General features: G+C 40.3%; 2 protein-coding genes across 2 annotated transcripts; one reads left to right on the forward strand and one right to left on the reverse strand.

The window, feature by feature from the left end:
- The first annotated feature begins 6,913 nt into the window (after positions 1-6,913).
- Positions 6,914-13,192, forward strand: tmem33 (transmembrane protein 33). The gene is made up of 8 exons (XM_080841371.1): positions 6,914-7,031; positions 8,181-8,261; positions 8,550-8,644; positions 8,904-9,091; positions 9,430-9,497; positions 9,784-9,917; positions 11,748-11,831; positions 12,042-13,192. Exons 2-8 carry the CDS (start codon positions 8,202-8,204, stop codon positions 12,169-12,171), a joined length of 759 nt encoding a protein of 252 aa, XP_080697497.1. The 5' UTR covers positions 6,914-7,031; positions 8,181-8,201; the 3' UTR covers positions 12,172-13,192.
- A 999-nt stretch (positions 13,193-14,191) lies between these two features.
- Positions 14,192-16,888, reverse strand: ccna2 (cyclin A2; the record flags this gene model as incomplete). The annotated part of the gene is made up of 8 exons (XM_080840472.1): positions 14,192-14,314; positions 14,418-14,551; positions 14,682-14,795; positions 14,926-15,130; positions 15,234-15,457; positions 15,571-15,674; positions 15,757-15,997; positions 16,685-16,888. The coding sequence occupies 8 exons, from the start codon at positions 16,886-16,888 to the stop codon at positions 14,263-14,265; spliced, it is 1,278 nt and encodes a 425-aa protein (XP_080696598.1). The 3' UTR covers positions 14,192-14,262.
- Positions 16,889-17,286: the final 398 nt, after the last annotated feature.

A 17,286-nucleotide genomic window follows, 5' to 3' on the forward strand; every position in this document is an offset into this window, starting at 1 on the left:
TTTGTGCATATTAAAGGTCATAATGCATTTCCTATGGATGCAATATTAAGCCTGTACTTTACTAAAATGGCGTGACAACCTTATAAACCTATTAAAGGCTTAACTTTTCTATTGCCATAACCGGAAAGCAATCATTTTGTCAGAGCATATTTTGCGCAATGTGTGGCCAAGTGCACAAACGTAAGTCACCATGAAGTCTCTCCTAAAAAAAAAAAGACGAGGACTGTTTTGGTCACGTATTTCTCTATTTGTTCAATCAAAGGATGGCCATTTATCATCTATCGAGACAGCATCGCATTTTCTACCTAGCTCTCTCAGTCCTGCTCCCAAATTCAGCATTTTTATGGAAAACCGCAGTCATTTTGATTGATGAAATCTAAAGATGTCTAAAACAATCCGGGAGATCTCCAACTGAGTTGCTCCTACGGGGTGCTTCAGTGTTGTCATTGTTGCTGTGACATAATGGGGGAGCTTCGTGAGAATACACGAAAAAAGTCGCGATTTCAGTGTAAAGGGGAGAGAAAAGCTCCAGGATTTCTTTCATTTGTGCAGGCAGTGGGAAAGTTGGAGAAACTTTTCTCCATTTCAGCGGAATACAATACCTGCTCAGTCCCACCGGACACATTGAAAATCATGTGGCCAATATGCCTGGTGTGAATGCAAGAATGGCCCATTTATTAGAACAGAAGAGTTTGTGGTTTTATGTGTCAGTTTAAAATGCTGGGCACTGTCATGAAATTGGATGAAACCCACCGATTTAGGTACCTTAAAAGAACGCACGAATGTCTAAACGGTAATCTTGAACTGCTAATAATGGCTAAACATCACGAAATCCACCGATGCATGCTTAATGCTGAGCGTACTGTGAAAAACACGGTTCCGATTTGTTTTGATGGACTAACAGCCCGAAGCTTGTTAAGCCTTATTTATTGTGCTCCATAATGTCGAAAGAAATGTCACCTGCTAAATTGTCTCAAATTAAAGCAATCCATTATTAATAACGAGAGAGGGGGAGGGCCACTATCGGAAATATCTTACTTAATGTCGCCTCACCCAAAGGGAGTTTTAATAAATCTTCCTCTTTTTTAACTGCGTTTTTCCACAAAATCCCTCGGGCGAAGTAAGGCCGTGTCAAGATTGCGTTTGTGTGCCAGTGCTTAGGACCAGCTGCTCCAAAAACAGACAAGCCCTTGTCAATTAGTCGCTGACAAGCAGGTCCGCCGATGGCCCCAGGCTTTTTGGAAAGCAGCAGTGTACAGTCCCAGCAATTAGTATCCATTTCTGTCGAGACCTCCTCGGAGCTCTCTCACGGGCATCTCAGGCAAAAGTCTGAACGTCAAGGAGGCAACAGACTTCCCCAGCGCATGATGTTGATCCATGGAACCGCAACTCTGCAAAGTTTTGTGATAGTTTTAGATTTTGACACAAAAAACATTTAACCCACTCTGCAAAGTGAGTGTATGGACAAACATTCGGCCCCATGGCGAACTGGGCCTTTGTCGCCAGTGTCAACCCAAGCAGCTGGTGGTGGCATTCCGAGGTGTCTCGGTGCTGGCCTTTGGCCTGGTGGGGGATGCACTCCGGACAGCGCTGTCCACCCGATCTTACAACTCCCAGATAGCTCGGGTCAGAAAGGCCAAGTTTCCAGCAGGACAAGCAAAGTCCTGACCAGCGGCAGCTGAGTCGAACAAAACCCACTGCAGCCCGCCCGGCCAGGGAATCATTAGTATAAGCGTTTGTTTAACTAATTAGCTAGCTGGGAAGCCAGGGGGAGACTTGTAGGACAAGGCATTTATTCCAAGGAAGATCCAGAGTTCAAAGTACAGGATGGGGACACGGCTTCGTCCCCTGTGTGGCGCACTGAAGTTCAAGAACAGAGCAAACAGCACATGCCAACAATGCCCAGTGATACGCAAAAGGCCTCAAAGAGAAGGAGGCCGCGTCCCGCGTTAAATATGGGAAAGTTTGGGGAACGGGTCGGCGGGTCAAGAAAAGTCAACAAGAGAGCAGTCTTGATGACAGAGGGAATTTAATATCAAAAATACATAAATCTTCAAGTGAGGGCAGCAGCACAATGAACACAAAGGAACCGAGTGTTCTAGTCAACACTGATTTGTTGTTAGCGACAGAAAGGATAGGTCCAAGTTGTTAACATTTAACACAAAAAGCTAACACTGGTTATGTGATTTGCAAGGGGGTTCCCTTCAGGCCACAACGACCATGCAGTGCACAAAGGTACTTATTTTGTAATGGCATTAGGCCTAGCATTAAGATCCAGTAGCCACTTTTATTACATAAACAGGGATTAGGCCTATAACATAAACAACTATTTAAGAATGTTTCCACTATTGTCATGGATATTCAATTCAAGTTATTTACTGATTTGAGTGATTCATCATTACAGAATGAATCATTTAGATAATTAATATGTTGTTATAATTTTACATTACTTCTTCGTTGTCAGTGAAGATGGAGGCGGAATGATTCGACATTATCGCTGCTGTGGCCAAAACAGTGTCTGAGAACTTCGTTTGACCTTCACCATATTCTCAGCAATTTCCTTACAGCCATTACTAACCTTTGTTAGCTCCCAAACCATCCCCAGCCACACACAATTCCATAATTCCTTATAGAAACGCATTATTAGGGAAATCCTTCCTTTTTGACAATTTAATAGTGCAAACTAATCATCTGCGTGACACTGGTCATTCATCTATGCATGAGGAGACAAAGGGCAGGCCTCTTTGCCCGGTCGCCCGGAGTCTGCTCTATTTTCAGATCAAATTCACAATAAAAGCTTTGTGACTTCTTAATGGTTGTGTTTATGAAGCCAGCCATAAGGCTATGGCGTTGCTTTCCTGCTAGACAAGAACAGAGTCTACTAGGCCCATGGCAGAGGGCTGTGTAGGCCTTTACAACTTCAAATAGGCTACGTGCACGCATGAGCAAAAAAAAAGTGTGGAGGGGGATATAAAATGTCTCTCATATCGCGGGTTATGAATTCTTTTCTGAATCAATTTCGTGGTTCTGAAGCATTAGGAAACATTCTCCGGCGGGAGTAACAAGACAAAAGAATTGATCCGCTGAGACCTCACCTTTGGAGCGCCTCAATAAAAGAGACATCATCTTCACGCGATGAGAGTATAATTTTTAATATATATGCAATAAATGTTCAATTTGTTTTCTGAAAATGACGGGAAATAATATCACCCAATTTCAAAACCATCCATTAAACTCCAACGATGTGCTCTTTCAAACCACTTGTGTTTGATTAATCCATTTTGTGATTATGTTTGATAAAGCAATAATGATACTAGTATGATCTTGACATTAACCTCTCTGCGGGACAATCCTGATGTCTTTTCAAAACGGCCTTTTCCTTTTGTGTTTCGGCTGGTCAATAATTAATGTCCTTATTTGCTTAATTTGGCTTAATTATATTGCAATAGTCTCAGACTTCGTAGGCCCAGTGGAAATGCAAATTGATTCTGTTTTTAGCCCGTACAGACACTGCAGGAAGTCTAAGGGTTATTCTGCAGACGATAACGTTTACGGCTATCAATGATTATCTGTAGGCCTATAAATAATTTTTTTAGCATGATGATTATTATTATTGTGGTTGTTGTTGGTTTCATTAGCTCCAAAAAATATTGAATGACCAACATAAAGTTATAAGAGGAAAAGAAGCAAGATTTTTGAAAGATACTTTGCTCAATACGGTTCATTAAAACCAATTTCTCAATTGCCTTTTGCGATGTCAGTATTCGCTGACAAAAGCCAGTGTCAAGCATTCGTGTAAGGAACGCCTAGGCGATTTGTGGTGACGTTTAAGAGCGGGCTGACTCAATGACAACAGTTTTCGGCTTAAAAGACTACATATATCTAATGTTCTTACAGTTTATTTAGATTGAGAGCGCATGTCGATTCTTACAGTTTATTTAGATTGAGAGCGCATTTCGATTAGACAAACAAATAAAAGCATTTTGGAATATGCGTTTTGCTATAGCTATAATGCCCATTTAAAATGTATATTTTAACCTATCATCCTTGATAAATCTATGTTGGATTCTTATTTTAACGCTACACTCAGTGCTTAAATGTGCCGTTTTAACCCGAGCCTGAAGCGTGCACTTTATTTATTCGCAAGCTATTTGAGTCTATGTACAGAGAAAAGACCAAACGGCTCTTTATTAGCCTGTACTTTTGTTGTTTAGGCTGTGTTTCTTTGACCAACAGCATGAAAGGAATTCTGCTGGGAATCGATTCACCGTGTCCCTTTCTCTTCTTTTGAAGCATCCTTCTTGCTTGTCCCAATTTTCGTTTGTTTCGGCCCATTCCACACCCTGTTTGTTTTATTTCTTTATTCTGGCCGCGATACAGCTGCTGGAGGAAGACGCTTCTCTTTTCCGATAACAACCGCAGTCGTATTCAAGATAGTCTTTGATTTTCGTCTCCTTAAAGAGTCTTTGACTTTAGACTCTCGTTCCTCTTCGATTGATGTGCGTTTCCAAACAGATTTCCCAGAAAACGCATGGCACGCTGATGGATGATTTTTAAAGTGACGGGTAAAGAGTGAGGAAAGTGAAGGTTACAAAAAAAAAATCAGTAGACAATAAGTTCAGTTTCATGTTTTAAAATGTATTTATGATTATTTTTAATTATTATTATTATGTTATTTAGGATAACTTTAGGGTTTACCCAAAACAGCGCAGATTTTTTTTAAAGCATCCCTTTACTGTTCGACATCCCTAAATCCCTAAAGTCCAAAGCCGACATAAAAAGAGCGACTTCCCTTCGCGCTACATGGACTATAATAAACTCTGCAGCTTTTAATAGTTTTAATCTAGCTTGTTGTTATGTAGAGTTACCTATGCATTTCAATGTACAACGCTCAAATTAGGCGACTCTGGATTTATGCGCATTTCTCACCTTCTGAGGAAGCATAAATTACGCACCGAAATTTGACTGCATTATAAAGCAGTTGCCTATATGATAACGGTCCAAACTAACATCAATGTAGAATCCCAATTGTCGTTTTATTTAAAGTGATGTATCAGATGAGACCATAAGCTAAGATTGTACATCCTTTTGGACAAATCTACAAATAATTTGACAGTGTGCCTTAACAAACGCTAAACAGAAAAAGCGTAACGTAAGGTAAATAGGCTACATCAAAGGCTATGCGTACTTACTGTCGGTTACTGGTGACTTTTCCCTCCTCAAATCCCCTCTTATCCTGACAGTGAGTTTTTGCCTCGACTATTTCTCGGAGATTCACTTTTAGAAGTGGAAAGTTTGTGTCCCTGTGCACCATTTTATACATGATGAGCCGTCAGTAATGGGATTATTAAACAAAAACGGTTTCAGGCGCTGGCGTTAACCTTTTTTAATGCCTAATTAGGTTTTGCAAAGAAATAATTAGATTTTACGTCGCTTACATTGGCTATATTTTCCAGCGACGTTGAAGCTGTTCCATCCTTTTATGACCTTCGTGTCGATCAACTTAAACAGTAAGCTATGCATTTACCGTCACTGTATAGCAGATGATTTCAAAATAGGCTGTGATCAAATATTATACATAACATAAATTCATTACGCTCCCCGGCTGCTTGCACAAATGAAAAATCAATTTCAAAGAGAAGTGCGCACTCTAGTGTTGATTGCGGTCACATCATCCATGTTTTCTCAAAAGTTGAGAACATTGAATTGTGATAAACTTGTTATTGAAAGGCTCATAGGCTACTCAGCGTTTTATTTGATTTAGTGATCTTCTGTTTGCTCTTGGATGTAGCACAGGGGACTGTAGCCGAGACTGAACTATAGAATAGGTAACCTAACTATAGGCTAAACCCTCTGGAAAGTAAACCTGTTGTCCATTGGTTGTGCAGAGGCAGGTAAAAAATAAAACACCATAAACATTAATGCACGGTTTTTTCGTGAAAAGGCAATGAATCCTAGCAGATAAAACCAATTTTCGTCATGGAAACAATTCTCTCCACTATTCACCTTCTCTTCGACACATACATGGAATGCAGTAGCCTTGTGGTTGCTTAGAATTGGTTGGTTTTGGTGCCATCTTGTGGCCACCCAGTAAAACGCTCTGAGGCTGGAGGAGATTCTTCTTAACACAAAACGTTTTCCATGGCTTCTGTATAGAATCGGTCCTCACCTTAGTGCTGTATGTAGTGTGGTTAATTCATGAGCTGTATTTCAAAAACGGACACTGTATAGCCTATGTGGCTTATGCCACCACTGTGTTTTTCATAGGGTCATTACTATTATAAGGAGGATGGTCTGCTCTTCATTTACCTGCATTTATGTTATTGTCATGCATTAAAAACAAAGTGCATGCATCTATGTCCCCAAGGCAACATCTTTAAAGTCACACAGGGTGATGGCAGTCTCTGCCCAGTTTATTTGGAGTTGCTGTTGCTGCCTGCCTCTTTTGATAGGATCACCTAGGATCTTCCAATCAGTGAATAAGGACAATGGTTCATTTCTATATTGTTATTCAAACCTTACACTTCTCAATGTATAGCCCAACCTTATAAACTATTAACTAATTAAGGGGTAGAGTGGTAAAGTAAACAAGACCCTAAGAGGACGCTTGCACTTCAAAAACAAATAATGAACAAATAAGATCATTAACAGGCAAAACTAAAATCTCCGTTAGATTAGACTAGTTTATGATTTATTAATATTGCAAGGCAGGCAGAATCCCTTATTTTAAAATCAGATGTTTAATGTGATTTACATAACAAATAAAACAAAAAGTAGGGATCTGTTCATTTCTGTTCACTTTCTTTAGTGTGTGATGACATATCGCGATAATCTTACAGCCTTTTCTATGCAAGGTCAGCTGATCGAGTTGTGCTCACGGGAACGGAACTAGGGCTAGCTACATTTGCCTGTGGGAACACATTGGTCGATGTTAGCTTGCTAGCGAGCATTTTGTTGAATGAATTCTCTCTACTTTTTTGCTCTATCAAACTAGACATTTCTGGTGTCGAACGAATCTTCTGTAATTGCAGGTATTTTAAAGTCATAACTTATTTCTTGTTGATGTTGTCACACCACGAAGTATTTTCTAGGAAAACCGATGTTAGATGTCCTGCACAGTAAACTGGTCATTTCAAATGAGAAGGCTATCTAGCTATCGCTAGCGTGCTTGCTTTTACCGTTAGCTCTTTTCCGCTAGCTAGCATGCTGTCTTGGAGAACATTCTAGATAATTTAAGTTAGCCAGCGCTGGTCAAACAACAATATTTGTAAAACGGTCTCTCTGGAATACCTTACACATTCCCACTAAATGTGTAGAGTTGAAACCAGCTTGTGTATTGTTGCAATCTGTTTTATTTCCTTGGTTTTTTAATCTAATCTTGAAAGTTAACATCAACCAGAATAGGCTAAACATTTCGATTAGCTAGTTAGCGTTGATCACTAATGTTAATCTTATTTCAGCAACGACAAATATGTTTCATTTTGTCTTTAAATATTTCTGAAGCTGTCAACAGTAATGACTATGGAAGGATTTGGGAAATATCCCTGAAACGCAAATTACATTAGGTTGTATTCCGCTATGTTCCTTTATTCTTGATCATAATGTTCTACCATGCCAGCCAATTGGCTAACTAATGCTAGCTAGTCACTCGATGATTCAGTAAGTTACCTATCTACCTAGTTTAAACTACCCAGTATTAGTTCCTTGAGGATAGCTCTGGAGTGGACTGTAATTGACAGATCTGAAGTAGATTGGCCACCTGAGTAATATAGCTAACGAACACTACCAGCTAGTATACTTACTTGCCACTCATTTAAAATTTCAGTAAGCTAGTCCTCCGTGCAAAATCAGAGCTAGCTGACATGTTAGCTGACCCCTCAAATAATGTCAACTGAATCAACAGCTAAATCTTAACAAGAGCGTCTATTATTGACCATGTATTTTTGTTTTTGATATGGTTAACTTTATAGCAGTTAGCAAAGGGTATGGGTATAATGTAGTGGGGGATGTTACAAAGTGAGCAAATGTATTGTTCTCTGTTGTTGAAATAAAATAACTAGACTATAGGGAATAGGGCGTAATAGGACTTCATGGAGTCTGTTCATCTTTTTCTTGTTTCACTTTAGTGGAGTGGACAAGACAGATTAACGAATTTGTACCGTTTCCTCTACTTCTACCAGAGTCAAGCTCGGATTTGAAAGATGGCAGATACAGAGCAAAGAAGCCCTCCTCCTCCCCCTCCTACTCAGGCAGGGCCAGTGGTAAGTGGTGACTAGCTTCATCTAGCACACTGTTCACAGCATCAACTAATTTACCCGGTATCTGCTTTGTCGTGGGTATTGCTTTTTCTCTTGCTGTATTGTTACTGACATTTACCTCCTTACGACATTTACACTTTCATCTTGCCTGCTGCATAATAAACTTGTCTGTAATCCGTAGACTGGTTGTAACAAGACTAATGTCCAGTTCCAGTACTCACTGTAACTGAACAGACATCTGGCTGTTGGATATCAGCTTCACAAGAAAATGAATATGTCTATGTTTTGCAGCAATTCCTGTTGGCTAACAAATTGGAAACAGCGATGTGGCTCTCTCGACTCTTCACAGTCTACTGCTCAATCATGTTCATTCTCCCTATCATGGGGTGAGTGCCTGGAGCTGGTTGCTTTTAACAGCCTGTTTTAACCACTGTTCAACTATGTTATTTATTTACAGGCATGCTTGTTTGCATGCGTTTCTTTTTGTACGATTATTTATTTACTTATTCGATGTTCATTGCTATTGACATACCACTGGTGTCACAACAGCTGTCAATTCACTTAGATCTGCCGTGCTTTATCTATCAAAAGATTACAGTTCTATATTCATGTATGCATGTATGTTAATGCGGTCTCCCACACTAGAGCGTACGCAGCCTCAAACTTCTACCAGCGGGCCTTGCTGGCCAATGCACTGACTAGCGCCCTGCGGCTGCACCAGAGACTGCCTCGCTTCCAGCTGAGCCGAGCCTTCCTGGCCCAGGCTCTGCAGGAGGACAGCTGCCACTACCTGCTCTACTCGCTAATCCTCGTCAATTCCTACCCCATCACCAGTATCCTTCAGAATTTGATAATAATTGTGGTACAGGCTTGATTGATAACTGAACTGACGAGAGTCCTCAACAACTGTAATGAATAAAGAATAAGCCAGGCAGTTTGATGCTTATCCACCATGGACACGGTTCAGCTCTATACTATAGTTGTCGTGTCAAACATGTTTGCCAAACTTTGACAATGTAGCCATGCTGAATTTAACATTCATCTGATAGGAACTTAAGAACTTATCTTGCAGAGTGTTCAATAGTATGCACAGTATGAATTTTCATGAAAACATCTGTCTGTCCCCTGGTATGTATTGAGAACTGTAATATTCCTTAATCCCTGTCCACAGTGAGCATATTCCCCATTTTCCTCTTCTCCTTGCTGCATGCCACTACCTACACCACAAAGGTTCTTGATGTGAGTACTTATCCATCAGCTCCCACTGTCCTCAGTGTTTAGAAAACACTTTCACCACAAATGGGACCACATATTGTCAGTTAAAGTAGAACAAATTGGATTGGCAAGTCTTCTTGATCTGAGTGAAAGTCAATATTGGAATTGTAAACAATTTTGTGTAGTCAAAATGGCACATCAGGTAGTCTATTTTAAATGATTGAAGTCTTTACATTCTGGGACTGTCTACACGGATTTAAATTAATGAACTGTCACTTACGTCATGTCCATCTGTTTTCTTACGCTGTAGGCAGTGGGACCCAACAGCCTCATGATTGTCAGGACTTTCCTCAGTAAGCTCACTGCTAACCAGCAGAACATCCTGAAGTTCATCGCCTGCAACGAGATCTTCCTTATGCCAGCTACTGTCTTCATGCTGTTCAGGTATGGCAAAGTTTGACATTTAAGTTGTGTGTACATTTTAACTGGCAACTTCATCAGGACAAAGCTCATTACTGAGGTTAAACTCATCGCTCACCACTGTAGTTAAACTCATCACTCCTTGTCAAGAATATATGATTGTATTGTTTTCTTCATAGCTGATTTATTATGTTGAATAACTGGATGATTTGGCGGTGGAAGGGGAAATGGCCGTGTGCAAAGCCCCTGCCAAACTGAAACTCCCCTGGTACTCAAAAACGTTCTTCAAGGTAGGCAGGTCTGCAACTGCCATGAAGAGTAAGATCGGTAAGCTTTTAAGTAGCCATCTCACCTCAACTAGTGGGACAGCTAGTGAAGCAAGGTGCTCACAGCACTAAGAACATGGGGTTGATTCCCAGAGAGCACACAAGGGCTGCTGATAAAGATGTGTATCTGTACTGGAAGTCGCTTTGCCTTAAACCATCTGCTTATTAAGTAAATGTAAATGTAGGCTACTGGCAAGCCACAATGTAGGCAGTCAGGTTTGGTTTTTGTCATGCATTGAATCGCTTTTGTAGGATTTCATGGCAGATTTAACCAGAATTGGTAGTAGGGCTGTGCAATACTATCATTTGATCAATTAATCTTTGTCCTGAGATCCACTGAGACTGAGTAAACGACAACAAATTCCAATTCTTTATGTAGAGAACTTCTCTCTACCCCTCCTCAACTTGTATCACTTTGATAAGATCTATTTGGTTCTGCCAAAATGTGTGAGAGAAGCTGCAAATAAAGTACATGTCCTTGGGATGTTGATTTAATTTGAGCAAATATTTGTGGAACAATTACTTGATTAAAGCAAGAATAAGGTCTTCTGTTCCAAAACTAGCAAGCTAACTACCTACAAGCCATGCAAAAACCTTTCAAACACTGCTAACAGCCCAGTTGACACTGAATAGAAGCTTGCCAACACACTCATGCTGTGAAAGCTTTTCTTCTTCTTTTTTTTTTCTTACTATTAGTGTCAAATTCCAGTGAAGAAAGTTTAACACAGGTCTTTTCAATGCCTCAGAGGGCTGCAGAGTCAAGTAAGGTTGGCACTTACCATAACCCTGTGAGAACACTAAGGTCCACTGGAGTGCAGAATACATTATTGCACATACTACTTAAGGGTTTCATTCACTTGGGAAGACTACACCTGTTATGCATTCACTTTTGCGTTTAGTTTTGAATGTAACTGTTCTATATTTGTGTTTCACTGTTAGCATGACAACCTAATTTCCCTACTGAGGGACCAATAAAGCCCTTCCAGGACTTAAACCTGACTACAAGGAGGGTTGTCTGTAATTTTGTAAAAATTAATTTTATTTTTAATTTAGGAACAAGACATAGCAGTTTCAAAGAAAGTTTTTCCAATTTTGTTATCCATTGTTTCATTTTAATCCCATTCCCAGGCGATGAGATGAAACAAATTTTCATCACTATCTACTTGTCTGTGTACATATCTGATAGTGATAAGTACATCAAATAGTACATCATTACAAAACAAACTCGAAGTGCCATTTTTTCTACGCATCCATCGATTATTTGTTAGATTCAATACTGATCTGTGAAATGTCTTTGTTTTGTAGGTTATTTCCGCAGTGGTTAAACATAGCCCAACTGTCATATTAAAGACAAAATGTCTCTATATGGAAAGCTTGTATATAGTATTACATATCTCATTCTTGTCAATCGAATCGAAACGAAACTTTAGATTGTAAATCAGAAAAGATTCTGAATAAATTGGCATCTGTGCCAATAACCAGCCCTGGTTTTATAATAATAATAAGTATTGATTTTATATTTTCACAGTGGACAGGGAAGCATCCTGCAGCCATTTATATACTACAGGTTTCTCACACTCCGGTATTCTTCCAGGCGAAACCCTTACTGCCGGTAGGTACTCCTGATTCATTCAACAACATTTCTCTGTGATGTCTCTTGATAAACAACTACATTTTGTTTTACGTCACGAAGACTGCATTTTTTTTTAACGTCAATTAGGAAGCTGTTATATCTAGTCAAAATATGACTAATGGATGAATATTTATTTAAAGTCATGTCTATATATTTGATGTCCCCTCTTTCTGCAATCTTCCAACCCAGCACCCTGTTTACGGAGCTGCGGATGCTTCTAGAGCACTTGATCATGAAGCCCATCTGCCCGCCCTTCTTCAGACGGATGTGCCTCAACAGCATTGCCTTCGTTAGCCGCCTGGCCCCCAATGGCGTGTAACCTCACGTCTTCTCACCCTCACATACATTAACACACACACATGCCGATATAAACACAGTCCCTGCAGCAGGAAGAAGGGATTCGCCACCTAAGAGACTGATGTGTATAACAGACTCTTCATGAATGTTTTGGAGGGTGTCCACAGCTGCTCCTGTCAACCATCTACTCTTCATCTGCTTTCCCCCAAGCTTTGCTGCACTGGACACTACTGGATTTTACTACGTGGATGACAGACCTTTCCTTTTTAACCCTGCACTGTGGCACATTACGCCACAGGAAACACATGATAATGGCTACTGTATGTATGAGCCCTGTATGAATATCTTTTTTTTTTTTATCCACAGTGCAACAGATTTTGGTCTGTATTTTAGGATGTATTTATTTGTAGTTTTTTTCAGAGCTGGATTAAATTGAGATTTATTTATGATAAAAATATTAATGTGTATGATGGCAAATCTTTCAGAGGTGGGATTAGTGTCTGGGTACTGTTGTTCAAAATATTTAGTTATATGCACCCAATCAGTTTTTATACTTAATCTCCTGTGGAACAGCTTTGTTGTATGTTTGCTGGTGTCTTAAGTCGCTTTTCCTTTTCAAATTAAAATGTGAACTTTTAATGATACAATCTGTATTAACAATTAGTCTGGGAAAATCTCAATCGTCTTCATTTGAATGAAGCCAGATTTTATGTGCCGTTATTATTTGTTATACTTTTTTAAATGTTACTGTAACAATTGCTGACCTTTTTAATATGCTTACATTTCCTTAAATAGGTCACAGATTTAGTGTTCATGAACAGACTAATAGAATTTAAGATTGGCCATGTGTACTCCGGAACTGCATTGCATCTTCTGTGGAGTGACATTGAGGGTTCTAAAATCAAGAGGTGATTCCCATAGTTCACTTAAGTGGTCAGGCATGCTGCCATTAGTCCATTTGATTTATTGATTGTTGAACATGTTTGTGTAGCTGAATGAAAACCTAGTACATGAACAAAACTTAATAAAAGCCCTAATTCACAGTTTGAATTTGAATGATTGATGGAACATCCAGAATGCTTGATGTGCTTAAAGCAGCGTCCCAGCACACTTAACGTTGTGAATAGCCTGGATGGGTAGTGAGCGACTGATGTTTTTATCTCTGCCCATCACCGTGAATCTTAAGATGCCAAAATAGCTTTTTTTTTTTAAAAGCAGTTTCTTAAACTTTTTCTTGGTCACTTTTCACAGCCCACCTTAAACAAAACTGCAAATGCTGTATAAAGCATGAATATGACCACTTTTTTCTTACTGGTTTAAAGCCTTACCAACACTTTGGACCAGCTGAGGATCAAAATAGATTTAAGGCGGGGAAAGGTCTACATTTCTTTGAAGTCGCTTTAATGCAGCCCTAGGCCGAGTACTACAACCTAATTTAGTGAGTGGAATATTTATAAAGGGCAGGTTGTTGTGGGCCCATTATAGTCAAAATGTAATGGATGGATCACATAGTCAGAAAATGGTTTGAGACAATTAGTTGGCCCTGTGTTTAATCCAAAGACATAACTAGGGGAGAAAAAGTGGCTAAAACAAGCAGTTTACCTTGGACGTGAATGCTTTCATTAGAGAATTCCGTTGTAAAGCATGTTTGCTGTTTAGATTTCAATGATTGACTGGTCATTAGTGGGTTGTTTACCAGTGACAATGTCAAACAAATAATAATTCCAAGCTACTGTGAGACAGGACACTGTTTAGATGTAAAAATCTGGGCATTTAATTACAGGTGGCATATTCAAAAACATGAAAAATCTGAGGCAGTTTAAATAGTCCAAAGAATGCCTTGAAAAAAGTGGGGACATACAAAAACATTTAAAACCACAGCTTGATTAGCTACATACGAGTTTCAGGTTGGTTAAATCAGGCATTAAAAGCAGTCCTAAAGGACTGCCATATAAAAAAATAAAATAAAAATGTACATTAAAAGCACTAATCTCACCACATACCCAAGTAATCAAGGCTATGGTTTCAGTTATTGTGAAATCCTGGGAATATGCAACATTTAGTACAAAAATAAATGTGTACTCAAAATAATTATAACACTCCGGGATTGAAATTATTCCAACTGCAGCTTCTCTGGGGGTTCAATGAGGGAGACTTCATGGTACCTGACAATGACAAATAATGAGGCAATTTAATACCCGATTGCTCCACAGTCAGAGGAAAGCACACTAATAAAAATCAAAGCCTAAAAGAAAAAGGCCTACTTACTTTGAGGTCTTGTACTTCTCCCTCACAGACTGCTGTGCATGTGTGGCAGCATTGAGGTAGATCTGATGCAGATCCAGGACGCATGGCATCAAGTCTTCTAAAGAGTAATCAGTGGCCTCAGCCAGTGTCTTGGACTAGAATGGTGATGGGATACAAATTACCCATGTAAGTTTAGAGTCTGGTTTCCAATTAAGCACAAGTTTAATTTTTTAAGAAGTCGCAGCCAGTTTGCAAGTAAAGACTTGTCGGTCCTACTCCACTTACCCAAGATCCACCTGTGACTGTGTGATTGGCCAAAATGTATGCAGAAGCTGCCGTTTGAGAGGGGAGATACTTCAGGAAAGGGTCCGAGTCCACCATGCTCAACTCACCAAGAAACTAATGGGAAAAGCGTAAACATCTTAAAAACTGAAAAAAGAAACACACAACCCACAAACACTGGCAGTGTGAGCACCATAGCAATAGTCACTGGCAACCAAAGCAACTGGGGTGTGAAGGTCATACTCACCATTGACAAACTTTCTACTCGTTTGTTGACTGGCTGGTGCAGAAAGTACTGGGTGAGAAACTGGTTGATTGTGGGGGCAGACAGATCAAAAGACAACACCTTCAGAATCAGATGCTCCATCCTCAACACTTGTTTTTTCGTGTAGGTGTCGTCGGTAATGTAAACAAATTCTGCCACCTCTGGGGGGTAGATCTCCTCAAATTTCCTGCAAGGGTACAACACATGGTCAACACCTAACATCAGAAACCACCACAAAAATAGGGAGACAACCTGCAAAGGCATGAAGTAGCCTGGTAGCAAACACTTACGAAGCCAGCAGCATAGCAGCCGTGCCAACCAGCTGCAGCTTTCCTCTCAACACAGACATCGAAGACAGGAAACGGTCAATGTAGTTCACGGCCAGATACAGAGTCTCGTTCTGAAGCTTGTACTCCTCGCCAACCTCAACGAGCCAGTCCACCAGGATGGCCCGCATGCTGTTTGTGATGTCTGGCTGCTTCTTCATGTACCCAGCTTTTGGTTTGCACTTCACCTGTTAAAAGCGCAAAGTCCCAGGCCTTGAGTTGAGAATTCTGAGACTGCAAACAATAAAAGTACTGCTGGGATGGAGGCACCCTTTAAGAAACTCCAGAAAAGTCTGCTCACCTCCATTTCCCTCAGGTGTGCGTGTATTTCTGCAGCATACTCAGAGATCTCATTTACACAGGGTGGCTTCTCTTCCTCAACAATAGACATGTCCATAGGAGACTCTGAAGATAGAAATCGTGGTTAATTTGACTTTTTGGGTTATTTAGATTAACAAGGCATTAATGACATCTTAAAAACACATACCAAAGCTGACATCCATAGGCAGCTCAATAGTGGAAAGGGGCTGCCTCAGACGTGTTACAGTTGGGTTTAGTGTTAGGGCAGAAGCATCCACGGGGCTGCGTTTGGAAGATACTTGTTTCTTGGCACAGGCACCATCAGGCTCATCCATGTGGATCTGGAAGGCCGGTTGTTTTGAGGGCAGCTTTTCCACACAACTTTTGCCATAGTCTTCCGATTTGCAAGACAGTCCTTGGCTTGATCCCTGAAAAGTCGTAAATACAATACAAGTTAACGTTGATATGCCATCACAACTTGTCCTGTGCAAGTAAAACATTCAACCAAGTCGCGCAGCTATAGGCCACTAAAACGTTAAATCCTTTGCAAGCAAGCGCACCAAAACATTAATCTTAAACGGGATGTCATCAGGATACAATATTAACCAGCGACCAACTGGCTAACATGAACGTTGTTGAGAAGCCTGACAGGGGCAAAATGGCGGAAAGCTTGGGAGGGAAGTTAGGACATTTAAAACTCACCACCAGGAGTAAAATGATAAACAACCGCCAGAATTTACTCACGTGTCTAAAAGTTGACTTTAAAATGAATTCTACATTTACTGATTCTGTTAGTGATTGGCATGTTTCAAGCAGCAATATAATATGGATATAAGGGCTTGGCGGTTGGCTAGCTTGCACAGTTACCCAGAGGTGGCTAGTTAGCCTACCGACTAAATTAACCACCTTCATTCAAGGCCGACCAAATACTTGACACAATTAAGGCTATACAATTTAAACGTACTTGTGGCTTGATACCATTACTGTACACGTATCAGGCTATGCCGTTACAATGAAATCGATGATGGGTAAGCTATATTCCTAGCCAGCCAGTTATGAAAGGCAAATGAGGGCACATAGCTACCAATCAGCTAACTTAGCTTATTACAACCAACCTGTTTCAAGCCGCGCTGAGTCTGTAGTTTGCGTGGATTGTTTTCCAAGGCTCCCAAAACAGTTCTGTTGGCTGGTTTAGGAATGGCATTTTCTTGATTTTCCGATCTGCCTTTGGAAGCCCGTAGCCTGGACAGCATGTTCTCTTGATTCTGATGCTCCCTCTCGGAATCATGAAGCGCGCTTCCTTGAGTGAAGACTGACATTTTCTTGCGGACAGTGGCTTACCAAGCTGGTCTGAAGAATGTGTTAAGTTTCAAAATAAAACAAAGAAACTATTGCACTTGTTTTGTTCCAAGATACAGTCAAATGATACCAATTGTGACGTTCATGTAACCAATTCAGAAAACCAAGTCAGTCAAGACTCGACCACGGACTCTGTGGAAAACGACGTCGCTAGCCAGCTAGCTAGCAGCAAACCAGAGAAAAATGTTGCAGACTAGCAACAAATAAAAATGAAGTCAGTCGACTAAAGGAAAAACTCCATGCTGTAACAAATCAGGCTATAACAAAGGAAAGGAACACCATTAGACCGTGCGCATCAGACAAGATGCCTCACCTATCCTGCCTTGTTTCTTTTCCGACCGTACCGTGCAGTGTTGCT

Source organism: Sprattus sprattus (genome assembly GCF_963457725.1).
Source record: "Sprattus sprattus genome assembly, chromosome: 6".
Taxonomy (NCBI): Eukaryota; Metazoa; Chordata; class Actinopteri; order Clupeiformes; family Clupeidae; genus Sprattus; species Sprattus sprattus.

Coding starts and splice junctions, on each gene's coding strand:
- tmem33 (XM_080841371.1), top strand. CDS start 8,202: ATGGCAGATACAGAGCAAAGAAGCCCTCCTCCTCCCCCTCCTACTCAG. Junction 8,262..8,549: donor CTACTCAGGCAGGGCCAGTG/GTAAGTGGTGAC, acceptor TATGTTTTGCAG/CAATTCCTGTTGGCTAACAA. Junction 9,092..9,429: donor CAATTCCTACCCCATCACCA/GTATCCTTCAGA, acceptor CCCTGTCCACAG/TGAGCATATTCCCCATTTTC.